The 18,850-nt window shown below is 45.0% G+C and overlaps 1 protein-coding gene across 1 annotated transcript in view; it reads left to right on the forward strand.

Annotated features, from left to right (window-relative positions):
* Nucleotides 1-4,003: 4,003 nt before the first annotated feature.
* The window catches only part of LOC139326602 (solute carrier organic anion transporter family member 2B1-like), a gene marked incomplete at its 3' end in the record, with an annotated part of 19,532 nt that continues 4,685 nt past the window's right edge, over nt 4,004-18,850 (forward strand). The window contains exons 1-6 of the mRNA XM_070956540.1: nt 4,004-4,060; nt 6,985-7,122; nt 9,719-9,881; nt 13,073-13,285; nt 15,246-15,344; nt 16,062-16,192. Of these exons, the coding sequence (XP_070812641.1) occupies nt 4,004-4,060; nt 6,985-7,122; nt 9,719-9,881; nt 13,073-13,285; nt 15,246-15,344; nt 16,062-16,192 (801 nt within the window). The remainder of the gene's footprint in view (nt 4,061-6,984; nt 7,123-9,718; nt 9,882-13,072; nt 13,286-15,245; nt 15,345-16,061; nt 16,193-18,850) is intronic.

Raw genomic sequence — 18,850 nt, forward strand, 5'->3', positions numbered from 1 at the left:
CCACAGTCGTTAAGTGAGTCACTGCAGTTTTTAAGTTGGTCACCCAGTTGTTAAGCGGATCTGGTTCCCCGCGTTGACTTGGCTCGTCAGGAGGTTGCAAAAGGGGATCACGTGACCCCGGGATACTGCGACGGTCATAAATATGAGTCAGTTGCCAAGTGTCTGAGCTTTGATCACATGACCACGGGGATACTGTAATGGTCGCAAGTGTGAAAAATGGTCCTAGATCATTTTTTCAGTGCTGTTGTAACTTCGAATGGTCACTAAATGAACTGTTGTCACTTGAGGATTACCTGTATTATTTGATCTGAATTTTGATAGAATATTTGCAGCTCAGGATTGAACTGTGAGGGTCTTTGGTGCTCTCTGATTTTGGTGGTTTCCTTGAGAGATATTTCATTACCCAGCTAGGTAACTTCATCAATGCTAGAAGAGGATGGAGGAGGAGGAGGAGGAGGAGGAGGAGGAGGAGGAGGAGGAGGAGGAAAGAGAAAGAGAGAGAGAAAGAGAAAGAGAAAGAGAAAGAGAAAGAGAAAGAGAAAGAAAAAGAAAGGGAGACAGAGAAGGAGAATCAGGAATTCTTGGTGCTCTCTGATTTTGGTGGTTTTCTTGAGAGATATTTCATTACCCAGCTAGGTAACTTCATCAGTGCTAGAAGAGGATGGAGGAGGAGGAGGACCTTGGAATCCTTGGTGCTCTCTGAGCTTGGTGGTTTTCTTGCAGACGTTTCATGACCCAACTAGGGAACATCATCAGTGCTAGAAGGGAGTGGGATTTGAAGAGAGGAGGAGGAGGAGGAGGAGGATAATTGTGGGATCCTTGGTGCTCTCTGAGCTTGGTTGTTTTCTTGCAGACATTTCATGACCCAACTAGGGAACATCTTCACTGCTGGTGAGTGTGGGGTTTGCTTACTGTTTAGAATAGAATAACACAGTTGGAAGGGACCTTGGAGGTCTTCTAGTCCAACCCTCTGCTCCCTCTACCATTTCAGACAAATGGTTGTCCAATCTCTTCTTAAAAACTTTCAGTATTGGAGCAGTCACAACTTCTGGAGGCAAGTAGTTCCACTGATTCGTTCATTTATCTTTCAGGAAAGTTTGACTGGTTTTTGATAGTTCCTTAATCAGGGGTTTTGTTTACTTATTGTTTGTTGTCTAGTATTCATCCAGATGTCAATCTCTGCTTGTCTGGGTGTCGATTTATTTATTTATTTATTTATTTATTTTATTTATTTATTTTATTGAATTTCTATACCGCCCTACTCCCGAAGGACTCAGGGCGGTGAACAGCCACGAAATAAAACACATACATATAAAAATTTAAAATCGAATAAAATGAATTAAATAAATTTGCCTGAATTAATACCCATAATTTAAAATACCCATATTTTAAAACACATTAAAATTTAAAATTGCACTTAAAAGAGAGAAGATTTAGGCGAGGCCAGCATTGCTGGCAAGGAGGCGGTGTTGTCTTTTAGATTTTTTTTATTGTCTCCTTTGCATGGCGGGTAAATGTGGTTTACCTCTATGTGCCTGTTGATGGCTGATTTGTCAGAATGCCAGGCCTAGTCCAGGAATTCCCCAGCGTTTTTGGGCACGGCTTGGTCTAGGAGGCTCCCAGTTGCCCTTCTGAAACTATGGCTAAGCCTGTCCCTGTGTTGTGAAATTAAAAGAGTTTTCATCCCGTCTTCTGACTGCAAGTTGGTGTTGCTGGATGCGCTCGGTTAATCTTCTCCCCGCTTGTCCCACACAGTGGCTGTTACGGTCCTTACACTGTACGGAGTCGGTGGCTCCTGTTTTTCCTTCTGGGGCTGCTGGGTCTTGTGGTTCTCTTAGGATGGGTTGGAGGGCTTTGGTTCTGAATCAGTCCAAAGGATCTCTTTAAACGTTGCCCCTTCTTACTGCAATCTCTTTGTCCTCCATCCACCTACAAAGGATGCCTTGAACAGCTACAGCGACCCATTGAAAAGATGGGCTGAAGAAATTTCCTAATAGGTTGATACGTTGATACGTATTCCGTCTTGAGGAAAGACGGAATACTTACGAAGCATGAATCTTGAAAAAGAATCTGACTTCAAGAAGTAGCTGGGGAAGAAGAAGAGAACGGATAAGAGATTTCCATTTCGGTCCCGTCCTCTGTGGATCCAACGGAGGAGAAGCGTGCAACAGCCACAGCCGATTGTACAAAAGCTATTTACAAGTGTCGGCTGACACCAAACAGCTTGTGCGCTTGGAGTTGTGCCTCCCGCTCATTTCTCTTCTCCCGAGCCCCGTAGAAAACAAAACAGTTTAATTCAGTTCTGCTTGTCTTGACAGGATCAAGCTTGACAACCTAAATGCGATCTAAATTGCATTAGCCTCTCCGTTTCTCCGTTCTCGGGGAGAAAATAGAATTACCGGGGTGAGGAGGGGAACGAAGCATGATGTGTCAAATGGGCCTCTGTCAACAGCAGCTTTCAGGCTCTGGGTGAAACCTGCAGAGGAACACCGAGACGTGAAATTCGGGATTCCTGCAACGGTGGCCGCTGGCCGTAGGAACAGCTTCAGGAAATTCCATGTCGCGTAGTAGGAGGAGATGCGATGACTGAATCCTAGAATCCTAGAGCTGGCAGGGATTTTGGAGATCTTCTAGTCCAACCTTTTGCTCAGGGCAGGAGACCTTATATCAGAGGCCTTCAAACTTGGCAGCTTTAAGACTTGGGGACTTCAACTCCCAGAATTCTCCAGCCAGCTGGAGTTGAAGTCCCCAAGTCTTAAAGCTGCCAAGTTTGAAGGCCTCTGCCTTATACCATCACAGACAAACAGTTGTCCAATCTTTTCTTGAAAACATCCAATGATGGAGCATCCACAATTGCAGTAGGCAAACCATTATGTCTGTCTGTCTGTCATCCCTCCATGTCACCCCCATCCCTCTCTCCATCTATCCTTCTTCTATCTCTTCCTTATCGGTCTGCCTTAGCCGCAATTTAGCCTCCAGACCCCTGATCATCTCCGTAGCTCTTCTCTGCACTCTTTCTAGAGCCATAGCTTGAACTGAGTTCAAAAATTGAATTGAAAAAAAATCAATGGAAGATGGCCTTGAGTGCTTTGACTTTGGCAGCCTCTTCCAATATCTCAGGGGCTGCCCCAAAGAAGAGGGGGGTCGGTCAACCTCTTCTCCAAAGCACCCGAAAGCAGGACAAGAAGCAACAAATGGGAATTAATCAAGGAGAGAAGCAACCTGAAATTAAGGAGGAATTTCCTGACAATTAGAATAATTCTAATTCTAATTCTGGTTCTGTGGGTGTGGCTTGGTGGGCGTGGCATGGCTTGGTGGGCGTGGCAGGGGAAGGATTCTGTAAAATCTCCATTCCCTCCCCGCTCCAGTGGAAGGTTACTGCAAAATCCCCATTTCCTCCTGATCAGCTGGGACTCGGGAGGCAGAGAATAGATGGGAGTGGGACCAGTCAGAATTTTCACTACCAGTTCTCTGAACTACTCAAACTTTCCGCTACCGGTTCTCCAGAACTGGTCAGAACCTGCTGAAAACCACCTCTGGTCCCCGGGAGGTCACATGAGCCCCTTTGGCGACCTTCCAACAACCAAAAGTCCACGGTGAACCCAGATTCGCTTAACGACTGTGCTGCTAACTTAAGAACTGCAGTGATTCACTAAACTAGTGTTTCTCAACCTTGGAAGCTTGAAGATGGGTGGACTTCAACTCCCAGAATCAGTTGAAGTCCACCCATCTTCAAGCTTCCAAGGTTGAGAATCACTGCACTAAACAGTTGTGGCCAGGAAAGCCGTAAAATGGGGGCAAAGCTCCCTGAAACAACTCTGTCTCGCTCAGTGACAGAAACGTTCGACGTAATTGGAGGTCCATCTGTATTCCTTGCCCAGCAGATCTCCCCCCCTTCCCCCTCCCTCTCATCTGCCCATCGAAGTAAACCAACTGGGAATCCTCGGAGCCTTAACCAGCCTGATTTTCTTTTCCCGCAGAAATACGGAGCCAATGTGAGGAAATGGCCGATAAAAGTCCAGCTCCATTTTACTGCTCAAATCCATTTTACACCATCAAGGTAAGTACCCAGTTCAGCCCTTTGCTACGTTTATCCCAAGTGGCTCCAAAGAGGAAAAGCAATTTGACAATTCAATCTCTTGTTCGGCCCCCTTTGTACATGTACAAAAAGGGACGCGGTGGCTCAGGGGCTAAGACGCTGAGCTTGTCGATCGAAAGCTCGGCAGTTCAGCGGTTCGAGTCCCTAGTGCTGCATAACGGGGTGAGCTCCCGTGACTTGTCCCAGCTTCTGCCAACCTAGCAGTTCGAAAGCAGGTAAAAAATGCAGGTAGAAAAACAGGGACCACCTTTGGTGGGAAGGGAACAGCGTTCCGTGGGCCTTTGGCGTTGAGTCATGCCAGCCACATGACCACGGAGACGTCTTCGGACAGCGCTGGCTCTTCGGCTTTGAAACGGAGATGAGCCCCCTAGAGTCAGGAACGACTAGCACAGATGTGCAAGAGGAACCTTTACCTTTTACCTTTACATGTACATAGACAGGTAGTCCTCAACCACCTCTGCGTACAACCATTTTTCAGTCTTATGACCATTGCAACGTCCCCATGGTCAAATTAATGAAAAGGGACTCTCATTGATTTGTAGTGGGCTGCGTGACTGCAATACAGGCAGTCCTCGACTTACAATGGCTTGTTTAGTGACCGTTTGTGGTTACAACGGCACTGAAAAAAGGGACTTACGACCGTTTTTCACAGTTACGGCCTTTGCAGCATCCCCGCAGTCACGTGATCAAAATTCAGAGGCTTGGCAACTGAACCGTCGTATTTATGACGGTCACAGTGTCCCGGGGTCATGTGATTCCCCTTTTGTGACCGTCTGACAAGCAAAGTCAATGAGGGAAGCCAGATTCACTTAACAACCGTGTCGCTAACTTAGCAACTGCACTAATTCGCTTAGCAATTGCGGCAAGGAAAGTCGTAAAATGGGGCAAAACTCCCTTAACGACCGTCTCGCTTAGCAGCAGGAATTGTGGGCTCAATTGTGGTCATAAGTCGAGGACTGCCTCTATTTAAAGCAACTCACATTTTGGAAAGGCATTCAAAGAGATTCGGGGGGGGGGGGAAATATACAGGAAAAAAGAAAGCCAAAAACGGGGAGAACTCAATTTGGAAAGGTTATTTTCTTGAAGCGTTTTAAAGTTTGGTTTTCCCTGTGCAGATTTTTTTCGCCTTCCAGTGTTAAAATGCTGAGGGCTGAACACATTGGCTTTGTCATTTATTGGTTGGAAATAAGAACGTTTTTCTGGAGTGCTTTACTAAGTGTTTTTCCTTTTAAAAAATGGACAAACTCTGAAATGGGATTTAACTTCTTCAAGCTCTTTTTAGAGAAGACGTTTGAAGAGAGCGTCAATAGACCTGTGAAGGATTGCGAAGAAATCGTCCTTGACTATAAGCACAAAGAATATATTTCTGCCATTACTGTCACTACGGCTGATGCTAACTGTGATGGACGATTTGTTATTTTATCAATCTATCATCTATAGATCCATCCACCCACCCCTCTTCCTTATACACAACCAAAACCTTCTGGTTTGCAACCCTAAACTCAACACACAATGCAGATAAACCCAAGTAAAAATACAGCGAAAATCAAAGCCGCTGCAGCTACCACCTAAATCATGAAAGGGCACTCAACAACGTGCTTCAGCTTTCAAAGGCATTGAGGAATAACTTCACAGAAAGAGGATACTTGTAGTTCAGGGTTGAGCTGGGGAGGGAAGGATGGTCCTTGGTGCTCTTTGAGCGAGGTTGTTTTCTTGCAGACGTTTCGTGACTCAAGCGGGGAGCCTCATCAGGACGAGAAGGGTTGGGGTTTGCAGGGAGGAGGAAGAGGAGGAGGAGGAGAAAGAAAGAGAATGAGAAAGAGAAAAAGAAAAAGAAAGGGAGACAGAGAAGGAGAATCAGGAATTCTTAGTGCTGTCTGATCTTGGTGGTTTTCTTGAGAGATATTTCATTACCCAGCCAGGTAACATCATCAGTGCTAGAAGAGGATGGAGGAGGAGGAGGAGGAGGAGGAGAGAGAAAGAGAAAAAGAAAGAGAAAAAGAAAAAGAAAAGAAAAAGAGCCTTGGTAGTACAGTGGTCTAAGGCACCCTGTTATTAAGCTGGTTATTAAGACCAGCTGCCTGCAATGACTGCAGTTTCTAATCTCTCCAAGGTTCAAGGTTGACTCAGCCTTCCATCCTTTCTAAAGTAGGTGAAATGAGGACCCAGTTTGTGGGGGCAATAAGCTGACTTTGTATAAATATACAAAAGAATGGAGGCTATTGCTTAGCACATTGTAAGCCGCCCTGAGTCTCCGGAGAAGGGCGGCATATAAATCAAATTAAAAAAAAAAAAAAGGAAAAGAAAGGGAGACAGAGAAGGAGAATCGGGTTCATCAGTGCTAGAAGAGGATGGAGGAGGAGGAAGATGACAATGACTGTGGGATCCTTAGTGCTCTCTGACCTTGATGTTTCATTACCAAATTAGGTAACATCCTCAGTGCTACCTAGCACTGCCCTGCTACAAAACTGATGGTGTTCCCTCGCTTGGTCATGAAACGTCTCCAAGAACCACCACCAAAGCTCAGAGAGCCCCAAGGACTTCATAAAACCTCTCTCTCCCCGCCCCCTCCCCCCCACCCCCCGGTCTCTGAATGGCCATGCCCTCCCTCCCAAAGAGGCCTAATGCCAAAATAGTGCCCATCTCCATCGTCAGATGCCAAGCGTCTGAATTTTGATCCTGTGGCTGCGGGCACGAAGCTGCGGTCGTAAGTGGGGGGAATGGTCCCTTTTTTTCAGTGCCGTTGTAACTTCAAACGGTCACTAAGCGAATGGTTGTACATTGCGCGGGCTGCTTATTTGGACAATGAGTGTGTTTTATCGGGGGGTCCGAGAAAAAGCGGGGTCCCAGTGTGGTTCTGAATCTCCCTTATTTATTCCCTGCAGTTCTTCGTTCTCTGCCACGGGTTCCTGCAGTTCTCCCAACTGATGACGTCCGGCTACATGAAAAGTTCGATTTCCACCATCGAGAGGCGCTTTGGTCTCTCCAGCCAGACGTCTGGCATGGTGGCCTCCTTCCACGAGGTACCCTCTCCAGCCCCTGCGACGCTTCTCTCCGCTATGCCGGGCCTCTACTGCACGACTGCGGCAATATTGCTGCCGTGGCTACTAGTAAATGGCTATCCCTATGCTTACTACTACTATTAATCTACATAAACATGAAGCTTTAAATCTTAGAATCGATAGCGCCCACAGAAGGGGATATTTGTAGCTCAGGGATGAGCTCGGGGTCCTTGGTGCTCCGTGAGGTTGGTTGTTTTCTTGCAAACGTTTCACGACCCAGCTAGGGAACATCATCAGGGCTGGAAGGGAGGAGGAGAACTGTGGGGTCCTTGGTGCTCCCTGTTCTGCCCCAGCTACGGACCCCAAAGAACGCAGCACACACACAAAGTCTGTACAAACCTTAGTTTACTAAATTAAATCAGTCTTTTTTCAAACAGAGGCTGTTAATTTAACTTCATTAACAGCCGACAAGAATCCAAAGAATAAATAATCGTAATCTTACTAAGGTTGGCAGAAAGCCCAGAAGCAATTTGCAGGAAACTGATAAGAGAATTAAGATCAAGACACGAAGGAGAGTGAACGAAGTTGTTCCCTGCAAATTGCCACAGTTGTCGTCCATCCTTAAATAGGCTAGGGGAGTGGCCAATTAGCCCCAAGCCTTACTCTCGAGGAGACCTCCTCCTGAGGAGCCACTCCTGCCTTTTGGCAGCTCTGCGCACCTGTGCATCGACAAGAGGCTCCTCCTCTTCTTCCTCTTCACTTAAGGGAGCTTCTGGAGGTTCTGAAGGCCCTGGCTGAATCCCCGCCTCTGGCACCACATCTTCTCCAGCCTCCTCACTGTCTGACTCGAGCGCCAGCTGCACAGGCTGATGGCACAGCATCACACCAGCCTCCTCGCTGTCGGAATCAGCTACTAACTGCACAGGCCTTTGATGGGCCACAACGCTCCCTGAGCTTGACAGTTTTCTTGCAGATTCTCATTACCCAACTAGGGAACATCATCAGTGCTAGAAGGGAGAGGGGTTTGTGGAGAGGAGGAGGAGGAGAAGCAGGAACAGGAACAGGAAGAGGAGGACTGTAGGGTCTTTGGTGGTTACTCTACTGCACAACCATGTAATACTTCTATCTCTGAACTTGGTGGTTTTCTTGTAGACGTTTCATTAACCAACCAGCGAACACCATCAGTGCTAGAAGGAAGTGGGGTTTGTAGAGTGGAGAGGAGGAGGAGGAGGAGGAAGAGAAGGGATCTAAAATCCAGGTGGCTGCACTCACAGTGCCAAGGACCTTGTCCATTTCCTCAGGACCAAAAGGATCAAACTCCTCCCAGAGAACATCAAAGGAATGCGCCTCCGTCAACCCCAGAGGAGTGAATCGAAGGCGTGGAGAACAATCTTCGCCGTGACCCTGCAGCTCTTCCTCTGGCCCTTTTTTATAGAACTTTCTCTGTAATAAAAAGCAATTTATCATTGCTCTACAGATTTTCAATAAAATGGTTTGGGTTTTTTAATGAAAGGATTCCTTGTTCTTTTTTTTTTTTATTTCATAAGAAGAAATTATTTTTTCCACATTATTTATGGATTGATCTATTGTCCTCTCAGGAATAGGCTAGAACACGATATACGTATTTTTGTGAGTCTAATTCTATAGGATCTACTAATTAAAATAATATCGAATAAGAGTAATTGGATACTGGGTGAAAAACAACCCTTTTTCTAAGGAGTGATAACCACGCCAATCATTTCTTTTTAGCGCAAACTGTGAATTGATTCAGCGGCTGGTTATTTATTAAATTTACATGCTGCCCATCTCACCGTCAAATGATTGATGTTTGATTCACGATTTCACGATGTGATTTTTTTTTTTTAATGCTTTAACGATTTGGTGATTTTGATAATTTGATGTTTTGACGCTTTAATGAGTCTGACGATTTGATGATTTTTACAGTTGGATGATTTTTGTGATTTGATGTTTTTTGAGGATTTAATGACTTCGATGATTTAATGGGTTTGAGGATTTGAGGATTTTTACGATTGGTTGATTTTGATGATGTGTTGATTTTGATGATTTAACCATTTAAATGAGTCTTATGATTTGTTGATTTTGAGGACTTAACGATTTAATGAGTTTTATGATTTAATGATTTTGAGGATTTAATGAGTTTTATGATTTAATGATTTTGAGGATTTAAGGATTTAATGAGTTTGATGATTTCATGATTTTGAGGATTTAATGATTTTTATGATTTAATGATTTTGAGGATTTAAGGATTTAATGAGTTTGATGATTTAATGAGTTTGATGATTTGATGACTGTTACCATTTATTTTTACGACTTGCTAATTTAATGATTTTGATGATTTGACGAATGTGATAATTTGATGGGTTTTCTTTACAATTTTATGAGTTTTACGATTTTCATGATTTGATGATTTAATAAGTTTAACGATTTAATGATTTAAACATTATTATTATTATTATTATTATTATTATTATTATTATTATTATTATTATTATTATTATTATTATTTCAAAAACATGACCTGACTGACTGTCTTTCATAAAGATCTAGTTTCTTCAGCCTTGTTAAAGATCTACCCAACATTTATCTCCTCTGTCAGGTTGGAAATACGATGCTCATCATCTTTGTGAGTTATTTTGGCAGCCGAGTCCACAGGCCACGGCTCATTGGCTGCGGTGCCATCCTCGTCTCCATGGCCGGATTGGTCATTTCCGTTCCACACTTTGTCTCACCGCCTTACGAATACGATCAGTCCATTTCGGGTAAGGACTTTCTAGAAACTTCTATGGAGATTCTCAGACCCTCCAGGTCATGGTTATCCCAAAGGTGCTTTTCCAAGAGGCAACTGGGCTTTCTTTTTGTTTTTTCCTTGAAGACATTTCGCTTCTCATCCAAGAAGCTTCTTCAGTTCTGACTGGATGGTGGAGAATGGAAGGATTTATATGTCTTGCAGTCATCTGGTCGTTGGTATTCTTTCTGAGAATCGTTGAGGCTACTAGAAGGTTTATCTCTGCCTTCAGAATCCCCTGAATAATGCAAATGGGTGTGGAACTGCTAAAAGGACTGTGTTGTAGAGAGGAGATAGGTGGTGTCGTTGTTCTGATCTAGGCTTCCTTAGAAAGTAAACAGCACAAACTTAGTCCTGGCAAATCTCTTTAATTCATACAGCTGTAAATTACTTTCATTTACAGTCCACAAGACTTGATAAACAGTCTTTTAGAAGAAGGTTATCAACACCCATCTAACTCACATGGAACGCTGCCAAAGAGCTAATTTCCAGACGCAGGGCAAGGCCAAACTCGGCACAGAGTCACAAACAGAAGTTTCAAATCTTGAATCGGCCAGATGAATTAATTGCTTCCTGCAAAAGCTCACGTCCCGTTCGCTTCTCTTTTATGTCTTATGGGAGGGGCCAATCATCTCCAAGCCTTACTCCCAAGTCGACCCTGTTTCCTTCATTGTTCCTGTCTCCTGGCAGCTCTGCGCATGCGCACACTGGGAACAGGCTGACACTGTTCTTCTGCCTCGCTGCTGTCAGACTCCGGACACTCCAGAGACAGCCAAGAACTACCAGATGCCCTTGGCCGCCTCTCTGCCTCCAACTCAGAGCCATCGTCCGAGCCTTCCCCAGACTCAAGGACTGGCCCACGTTCCTCCCCAACCTCCTCACTGTCCGAATCTGCTGCCAGCTCTGCTGGCTGCTGGCGGGCCACAACAGTTATATTCTTCTCCCTCTGTTGAGACAGGGCTGTTCAGTTTTGACCTAGATGGCCTCTTTGACCCCTCTTCCAGACCAGCTGTCCTCTCTGTCCAGAATGTGGACTTTGCTGTCTACAAAAGCATGACCTTTGTCTTTCAAATGCAGACAGATTCCTGAATTTCGTCCTCTTTGTTCTCCTATGTTGTGCCATGCGTTTGTGAAGTGGCTGTTTTGTTTCCCCAATGCACAGATCTGTACATGTTCTCGCTGCATTGTACTGCATATACCATGTTGCTCAGTTTGTGTCTGGGTGTTTTATCCCTGGGTTGAACCAGCTTCTGTCTTAGTGTATTCTTGGGTTTGAGTTGTCCATGTGTGTTGCGTCGGTTGAAAACCCTCCTGAGTTTTTCAGACATTCCTGCAATCCTCAGAAAGAGCGCTAATGACCAGATGACTGCAAGGAATATAAATCCTTCCATCCTCCACCATTCAGTCAGAACCGAAGAAGCTTCTTGGATGTGAAGCGAAACGTCTCCGAGAAAAAACGAAGTCCAGTTGCCTTTGGGACGAACTTTCTGTAAATGTTCTTCACAGGGTCTGCTTATTCAGATGGTAAATTTGGAACTATGGGACAATCCATTGATTTCCAGCTCTCCAAAATGACAAATGACTAAGCCATTCTTTGTCCTCCTGTAAAGCCGCATAATCTATAATTATGTCCTCGGTTTATTATATTTCTTATATAACAGAAATTATGTAAGACATATTATCATTTTACTCAATGATGAAATCTAAATTTTTTTTACTACCGGCTCTGTGGGCGTGGCTTGGTGGGCGTGGCTTGGTGAGCGTGGCAGGGGAAGGATACTGCAAAGTCCCCACTCCCTCCCCACTCCTAGGGCCAGCCAGAGATGGTATTTGCTGGCTCTCCAAACTGCTCAAAATTTCCGCTACCGATTCTCCAGAACCTGTCAGAACCTAGCAAAAATCCCTGCCCCCCCCCCCCGCCCCCCATGCCCAGCTAAGCCACACAATCATCAGAGGCTTTTTTTTTTTTTTTTACTTTTAAAAGCATTTTTTCTACAACCTCTTCCACCAAAAAAAAAAATGCTTTTAAAAGTAAAAAAAAAAAAAAAAGCCTCTGATGATCGCGCGGCTCAGCTGGGATCGTCAAAGGCTTTTAAAAGAAAAAAAAAAACCCTTTTTATCTTTTAAATGCCTCTAACGATCGTCAGAGGCATTTAAAAGAAAAAAAAAGCCTCTGCTGATCAGACAACTCAGCTGGGATCGTCCGAGCCTTTTGAAAGCATTTTTTTTTACAACTTCTTCGCTGACCGACTCCGAATGGTCGCTAAATGAATGGTCGTAAGTCGAGGACTACCTGTACAATTTGGGTTCAGAACAGTGTTTCTCAACCTTGGAAGCTTGAAGATGGGTGGACTTCAGCACTGGCTGGGGGATTCTGGGAGTTGAAGTCCACCCATCTTCAAGCTTCCAAGGTTGAGAAACACTGGGCTAGGGAATTTTGGGAGTTGAAGTCCACCCATCTTCAAGCTACCAAGGTTGAGAAACACTGGGCTAGGGGATTCTGGGAGTTGAAGTCCACCCATCTTCAAGCTACCAAGGTTGAGAAACACTGGGCTAGGGGATTCTGGGAGTTGAAGTCCACCCATCTTTAAGCTACCAAGGTTGAGAAACACTGGGCTGGGGGATTCTGGGAGTTGAAGTCCACCCATCTTCAAGCTTCCAAGGTTGAGAAACACTGGGCTGGGGGATTCTGGGAGTTGAAGTCCACCCATCTTCAAGCTTCCAAGGTTGAGAAACACTGGGCTAGGGAATTCTGGGAGTTGAAGTCCACCCATCTTCAAGCTTCCAAGGTTGAGAAACACTGGGCTGGGGGATTCTGGGAATTGAAGTCCACCCATCTTTAAGCTACCAAGGTTGAGAAACACTGGGCTAGGGGATTCTGGGAATTGAAGTCCACCCATCTTTAAGCTTCCAAGGTTGAGAAACACTGGGCTAGGGAATTCTGGGAGTTGAAGTCCACCCATCTTCAAGCTTCCAAGGTTGAGAAACACTGGGCTGGGGAATTCTGGGAGTTGAAGTCCACCCATCTTCAAGCTTCCAAGGTTGAGAAACACTGGTTTAGAACGAACCGGGCTATCTTATCCCAACTGGGGCAGCAGGAGGTCTTCTCCCAGCCCAAAGAGTTGTGAGAATGGACTACCCAACCCTCTGGCTTTCTCTCCCCAGGTTCCTCGAGTAACACCACGGATATCTGTCTCCCGAATCGGAAAGGGCCCGTGACGGACGTCTGCACTGGCAGCCAGAGAGAGAGCAACATGATCCTGATCTTGCTCCTCTTCGGGCAAACCTTGCTGGGCATCGGTGGGGTGCCCATCCAGCCCTTTGGCATCTCCTACATAGACGACTTCGCCAGCCCAACCAACTCCCCTCTCTATATAGGTGAGTTCCTACAGACAGTCACTAACCAAAACCCCACCAAGAAGTCCTGATTATACCAGGATCATGGCAAATTGGGGGGGGGGATTAAAAAGGCATCCCAATTGTTGATAACGGACGGAGAAGGGGCTTCTGGGAAGGGGCTGTTGGGTGAAGCTTGGCGAATCCCCCGTTTCACGGAGGCCGTTTGTGGTCCTCTTTCCCCTAAGAGCAGAAATCCTTTTTTCATTTTTTTTGTTTTGGGCAGCGGTTTGCTCTGCAAGCTTCTTTCAATTTGGTTTCCATACGTTTCGTTACCAGACTAGGTAATATCATCAGCAGGATTTTCTTGTCTTAGTTTTTATATTTTACTATATATTTACTATAATTATATATATATAATTTTATTAATTTACTTATTCCTTATCTGAAATGGTATAGGTTCTCCTGCTTGAGCAGGGGGCTGGACTAGAAGACCTCCGAGGTTCCTTCCAACTCTGTATTTTTTTCCTATCCTATCCTATCCTATTCTTATTTTTCTTCTCTTCCCTCCCCTCCCCTCCCTTCCCTTCCCTTCCCTTCTGAATTCTATTCCATCCTAATTTCTATTCTATTCTATTCTATTCTATTCTATTCTATTCATTCTGAATTCTATTCTATTCTATTCTATTCTATTCTATTCTATTCTATTCTATTCTATTCTATTCTATTCTATTCTATTCCTTATTCTATTCCTATCCTTTTCTATCCTCTATTCTATTCCATTCCATTCCATTCCATTCCATTCCATTCCATTCTATTCTATTCTATTCTATTCTATTCTATTCTATTCTATTCTATTCTATATTCTATTCTATTCATTCTGAATTCTATTCTATTCTATTCTATTCTATTCTATTCTATTCTATTCTATTCTATTCTATTCTATTCTATTCTATTCTATTCTATTCTATTCTATTCCATTCCATTCCATTCCATTCCATTCCTACTTCTATTCTATTCTATTCTATTCTATTCTATTCTATTCTATTCTATTCTATTCATTCTGAATTCTATTCTATTCTATTCTATTCTATTCTATTCTATTCTATTCTATTCTATTCTATTCTATTCTATTCTATTCTATTCCTTATTCTATTCCTATCCTTTTCTATCCTCTATTCTATTCCATTCCATTCCATTCCATTCCATTCCATTCCATTCTATTCTATTCTATTCTATTCTATTCTATTCTATTCTATTCTATTCTATTCTATTCTATTCATTCTGAATTCTATTCTATTCTATTCTATTCTATTCTATTCTATATTCTATTCTATTCATTCTGAATTCTATTCTATTCTATTCTATTCTATTCTATTCTATTCTATTCTATTCTATTCTATTCTATTCTATTCTATTCCATTCCATTCCATTCCATTCCATTCCTACTTCTATTCTATTCTATTCTATTCTATTCTATTCTATTCTATTCTATTCTATTCTATTCTATATTCTATTCTATTCTATTCTATTCATTCTGAATTCTATTCTATTCTATTCTATTCTATTCTATTCTATTCTATTCTATTCTATTCTATTCTATTCTATTCTATTCCATTCCATTCCATTCCATTCCATTCCTACTTCTATTCTATTCTATTCTATTCTATTCTATTCTATTCTATTCTATTCTATTCTATTCTATTCTATTCTATTCTATTCATTCTGAATTCTATTCTATTCCATTCCATTCCATTCCATTCCATTCCATTCCATTCCATTCCTAATCCTATTCTATTCTATTCTATTCTATTCTATTCTATTCTATTCTATTCTATTCTATTCTATTCTATTCTATTCTATTCTATTCTATTCTATTCTATTTCATTCCATTCCATTCCATTCCATTCCTACTTCTATTCCATTCTATTCTTCCTGTTTGTCCCACATTTTCTATTCTTCCAAAGAAATCCTTTTTTTTTTTTTTGTCTCTTCTGCCCAGGGTTTATTTTTGCTGCCACCGCACTCGGTCCGGCCGTCGCCTTCATCTTGGGATCGTTTATGCTCCGTTTCTATGTCGACATCGACAAAGTTTCTTCAGGTGAGTTGACAAACCTTCTACCTAACCTGGGCCTAATTTCTGCGAAAAGAAATCCCCCGCGTCCATCATCGTTGAGGATCAGGATGGGATGGTGATGACAGGTGGCGATGTCATGATGGTGGTAGTGACGTTTCATTACCAAACTAGGTAACACCATCAGTGGTTCCATAGTTTGGAACGTGCTGGAATTTCTAGCATGTGTACACTATGGAAACAGTGACGTCTACGCTGGCTGGGGCATGTTGTGAGAATGGCTGATGGTCGGATTCCGAAAGATCTCCTGTATGGAGAATTAATGCAGGGAAAGCACCTCAGAGGGAGACCACAGCTGTGATATAAGGATATCTGCAAGAGGGACCTAAAGGCCCTGGGAATGGACATTAACAACTGGGAAACCTTGACCTCCGATCGTTTCGGACGCCTTCCTACACACATCCCTGATTTTTAGAGGTTTCGCTTCTCATTTGAGAAGCTTCCTCAGTTCTTCAGTCCAGAACCGAAGAAGCTTTTTGGATGAGAAGCAAAACGTCCTCAAGGGAAAAAAAAAATCCCAAGAAAGTCCAATTGCCTTTTGGAAAAGCACCTTTGGGATTACCACACTTCTCAAAACGTTGGGGAAACCGAGGTAGCCCTTCTGATCTCTAGCTTAGCGCCACCCATGGTTTAACCAGTGATTTCAAGTTGGCTTAGTTCCTCTCTCCTTTGGTTATGTTTCAGCGGAAGTCCACATCACTAACAAGGATCCCCGTTGGGTTGGGGCCTGGTGGCTCGGCTTCATTTTTGCCGCCAGCACGGTGGCCCTCGCCTCGATCCCTTATTTTTTCTTCCCGAGAGAAATGCCAAAAGAGGTAAGAACTCACCGGACAACGTCAAAACCATCGTTGCCGCATGTCAGCTGGGTTGGTTGATTGAAGGCTTATTAGATGAAGCTCCTCGTCGCTTAGAAAATAAAATATCTCACATGACAAGAGATCCTGTAAGATCATCTTCAAGATCCTTATTTGAAGGACTCTTCCTGGATCCTTGGTCTTCTGTCGAATTCAATAGTGAGAAAGGTAAGGATCGCCTGATCTGCCAGTTTCTGGACCGTGACGCCTTGCGCACAGTCACTCACACCCTTGTCACCTCCCGACTGGACTACTGCAATGCTCTCTACATGGGGCTCCCCTTGAAAAGCACCTGGAGGCTCCAACTGGTCCAGAATGCGGCCGCGCGGGCGCAACTCGTTGTGCCCACATGACACCCCTCCTGCGCGAGCTGTACTGGCTCCCAGTGGTCTTCCGGGTGTGATTCAAGGTGTTGGTTACCACCTTTAAAGCGCTCCATGGCATAGGACCTTAAATAGGCTAGGGGAGTGGCCAATTAGCCCCAAGTCTTACTCTCAAGGAGACCTCCTCCTGAGGAGCCACTCCTGCCTTTTGGCAGCTCTGCGCACCCGTGCATCGAGAAGAGGCTCCTCTTCTTCCTCTTCTTCCTCTTCGCTTATGGGAGCTTCTGGAGGTTCTGAAGGCCCTGGCTGAATCTCGGCCTCTGGCACCACATCTTCTCCAGCCTCCTCACTGTCCGACTCAAGCGCCAGCTGCACAGGCTGCTGGCGCAGCACCACACCAGCCTCCTCGCTGTCGGAATCAGCTACAATCTTCACAGGCCGCTAACGGGCCACAACAGAGCCATATCAGTGGGCACAGGAGCATTGTGTGTCCGGCACCATCCAGCTGATTTTCGGGCCTTCCAGGCTCACCGGAAGTCAGGAAACAGGCTGTTTCCGGCCTCCGGAGGGCCTCCGGGGGTGGAGGTGAAGGCTCATTTTTCGCTCTCCCCAGGCTCCAGAGGCTTTCTAGGAGCCTGGGAAGGGCAAAAATGCCCCCCCCAGAGGCCCTCCGGAAGCTGGAAACAGCCGGTTTGCTGACTTCCGGTGGGACCAGAAAGCCCGTTTTTCACTCTCCCCAGGCTCTAGAGTCTTTCCAGGTGGGAACGGAAATCGGGAAATGGGTCATTTCCAGCCTCCGGAGTGCCTCCGGGGGGGAGGGCCGTTTTTGTGCTCCCCAGGCTCCAAGACAGCCTCTGGAGCCTGGGGAGGGGAAAAAATGGGCCTACCGGGACCACCGTGTCATTGCATGCCAAAGGCGGGCATCGCGCGGGGGGGGGGGGGTCGCACGCGCATGCACAGGGGGTGATGGGGCGCATTGAATTATGGGTGTGCAAACCCCCTCCCACTCCCCACGCTTTTGGCATGCAACGGCAAAAAGGTTAGCCATCCCTGAAATAGGTGGTACCTGGCTCAATAGTAGTAACTGCGAGAGGGAGCTTGGAGTCCTAGTGGACTAGCTCTTAAATATGAGTTAGCCGTGTGCAGCAGCAGCCAAAAAGGCCAATGCAATCCTAGTTTGCCTGTAGAGATTGTCCGTCATCCAGGTCTTGGTTGCCCCAAAAGTGCTTTTTCAGGAGGCAACTGGACTCCACAATTCTCCTCCCCCTCCTCCCCCTCCTCCTCCTCCTCCTCCTCCTCCTCCTCCTCCTCCTCTCTTCCACTCTACAAACCCAACTTCCTTCTATTATTGATGATGTTCCCTAGTTGGGTCATGAAACGTCTGCAAGAAAACCACCAAGCTCAGAGAGCACCAAGGACCCCCTCGGTTAGACCCTGAGCTCCAAATATTCTCTCCTATCGGGAAGCTGTTCCGTTGGTGCCCATGCACCATTTTTCAATCTCTTCCTTCGTGGCATCTCCATTGGCAAACTTGGCCAGATTCCTTCAGCTTTGATTCCCTGGAGATTCCTGGCCACCTCAAAGGACCAACTGAGCTTTTACGAGCCCCTCTTCAGGTTGGACTTCCTACATGACTTGGCTTCCCACTGTAGGAAGTTAGCACCCACCCCTTCCCTAGAGGAATGGGGTATTTTGGGAAATGTTAAAAAGGCAGAATATTATGTTTCCCTGTATGAGAAATGGAGAAGCATGTTTTAGAGACAAAGCAGCTCCCACCTTCCTGCCCTCCCACCACCCTTTGTCAATGGACCATCATCTGCAACACAATAGGACCCATCTAGCAACAGAAACTCACCACATTGCATGAAGATTACATCAACCAGCAAGGCTAGCTAAGACCCCCACCCCCTGGGAGTCTGACAACCAATCAGGACACTCTTTCGGGGGCCCCAGGAAGTTCAAAGCCAGAGAGGGCATAAAACCCGGGGACTCGCCCCTTTTTCTGCTCAGGAACTCAAACCATGTGATCCTGTCCACCATTAAACCATCTTTCCAAGCAGTCTCCATGTTTCCAGTGTCTTTTTCCCCACTTGGAGCTGAACCCAGAAGGATATTTCTTCTAACACCACAAAAAGGTGAGAGAGCTCCTGCTTTCGGTGCCATCGTTTACCTGCTGTTCATCGATGTGACCTTGGATAGCCACAGACTTCTGCAGAGTGATGGCAGCCCCGATTTCTATCCAGAACTTTTGTGATTAATTCTGCATCGACAACCACCTCCCTTATCACCTATCTGC

The sequence above is a fragment of the Pituophis catenifer genome, unplaced genomic scaffold (assembly GCF_029215685.1).
Source record: "Pituophis catenifer annectens isolate HBS135680 unplaced genomic scaffold, rPitCat1.0.hap2 SCAF_65, whole genome shotgun sequence".
Taxonomy (NCBI): Eukaryota; Metazoa; Chordata; class Lepidosauria; order Squamata; family Colubridae; genus Pituophis; species Pituophis catenifer.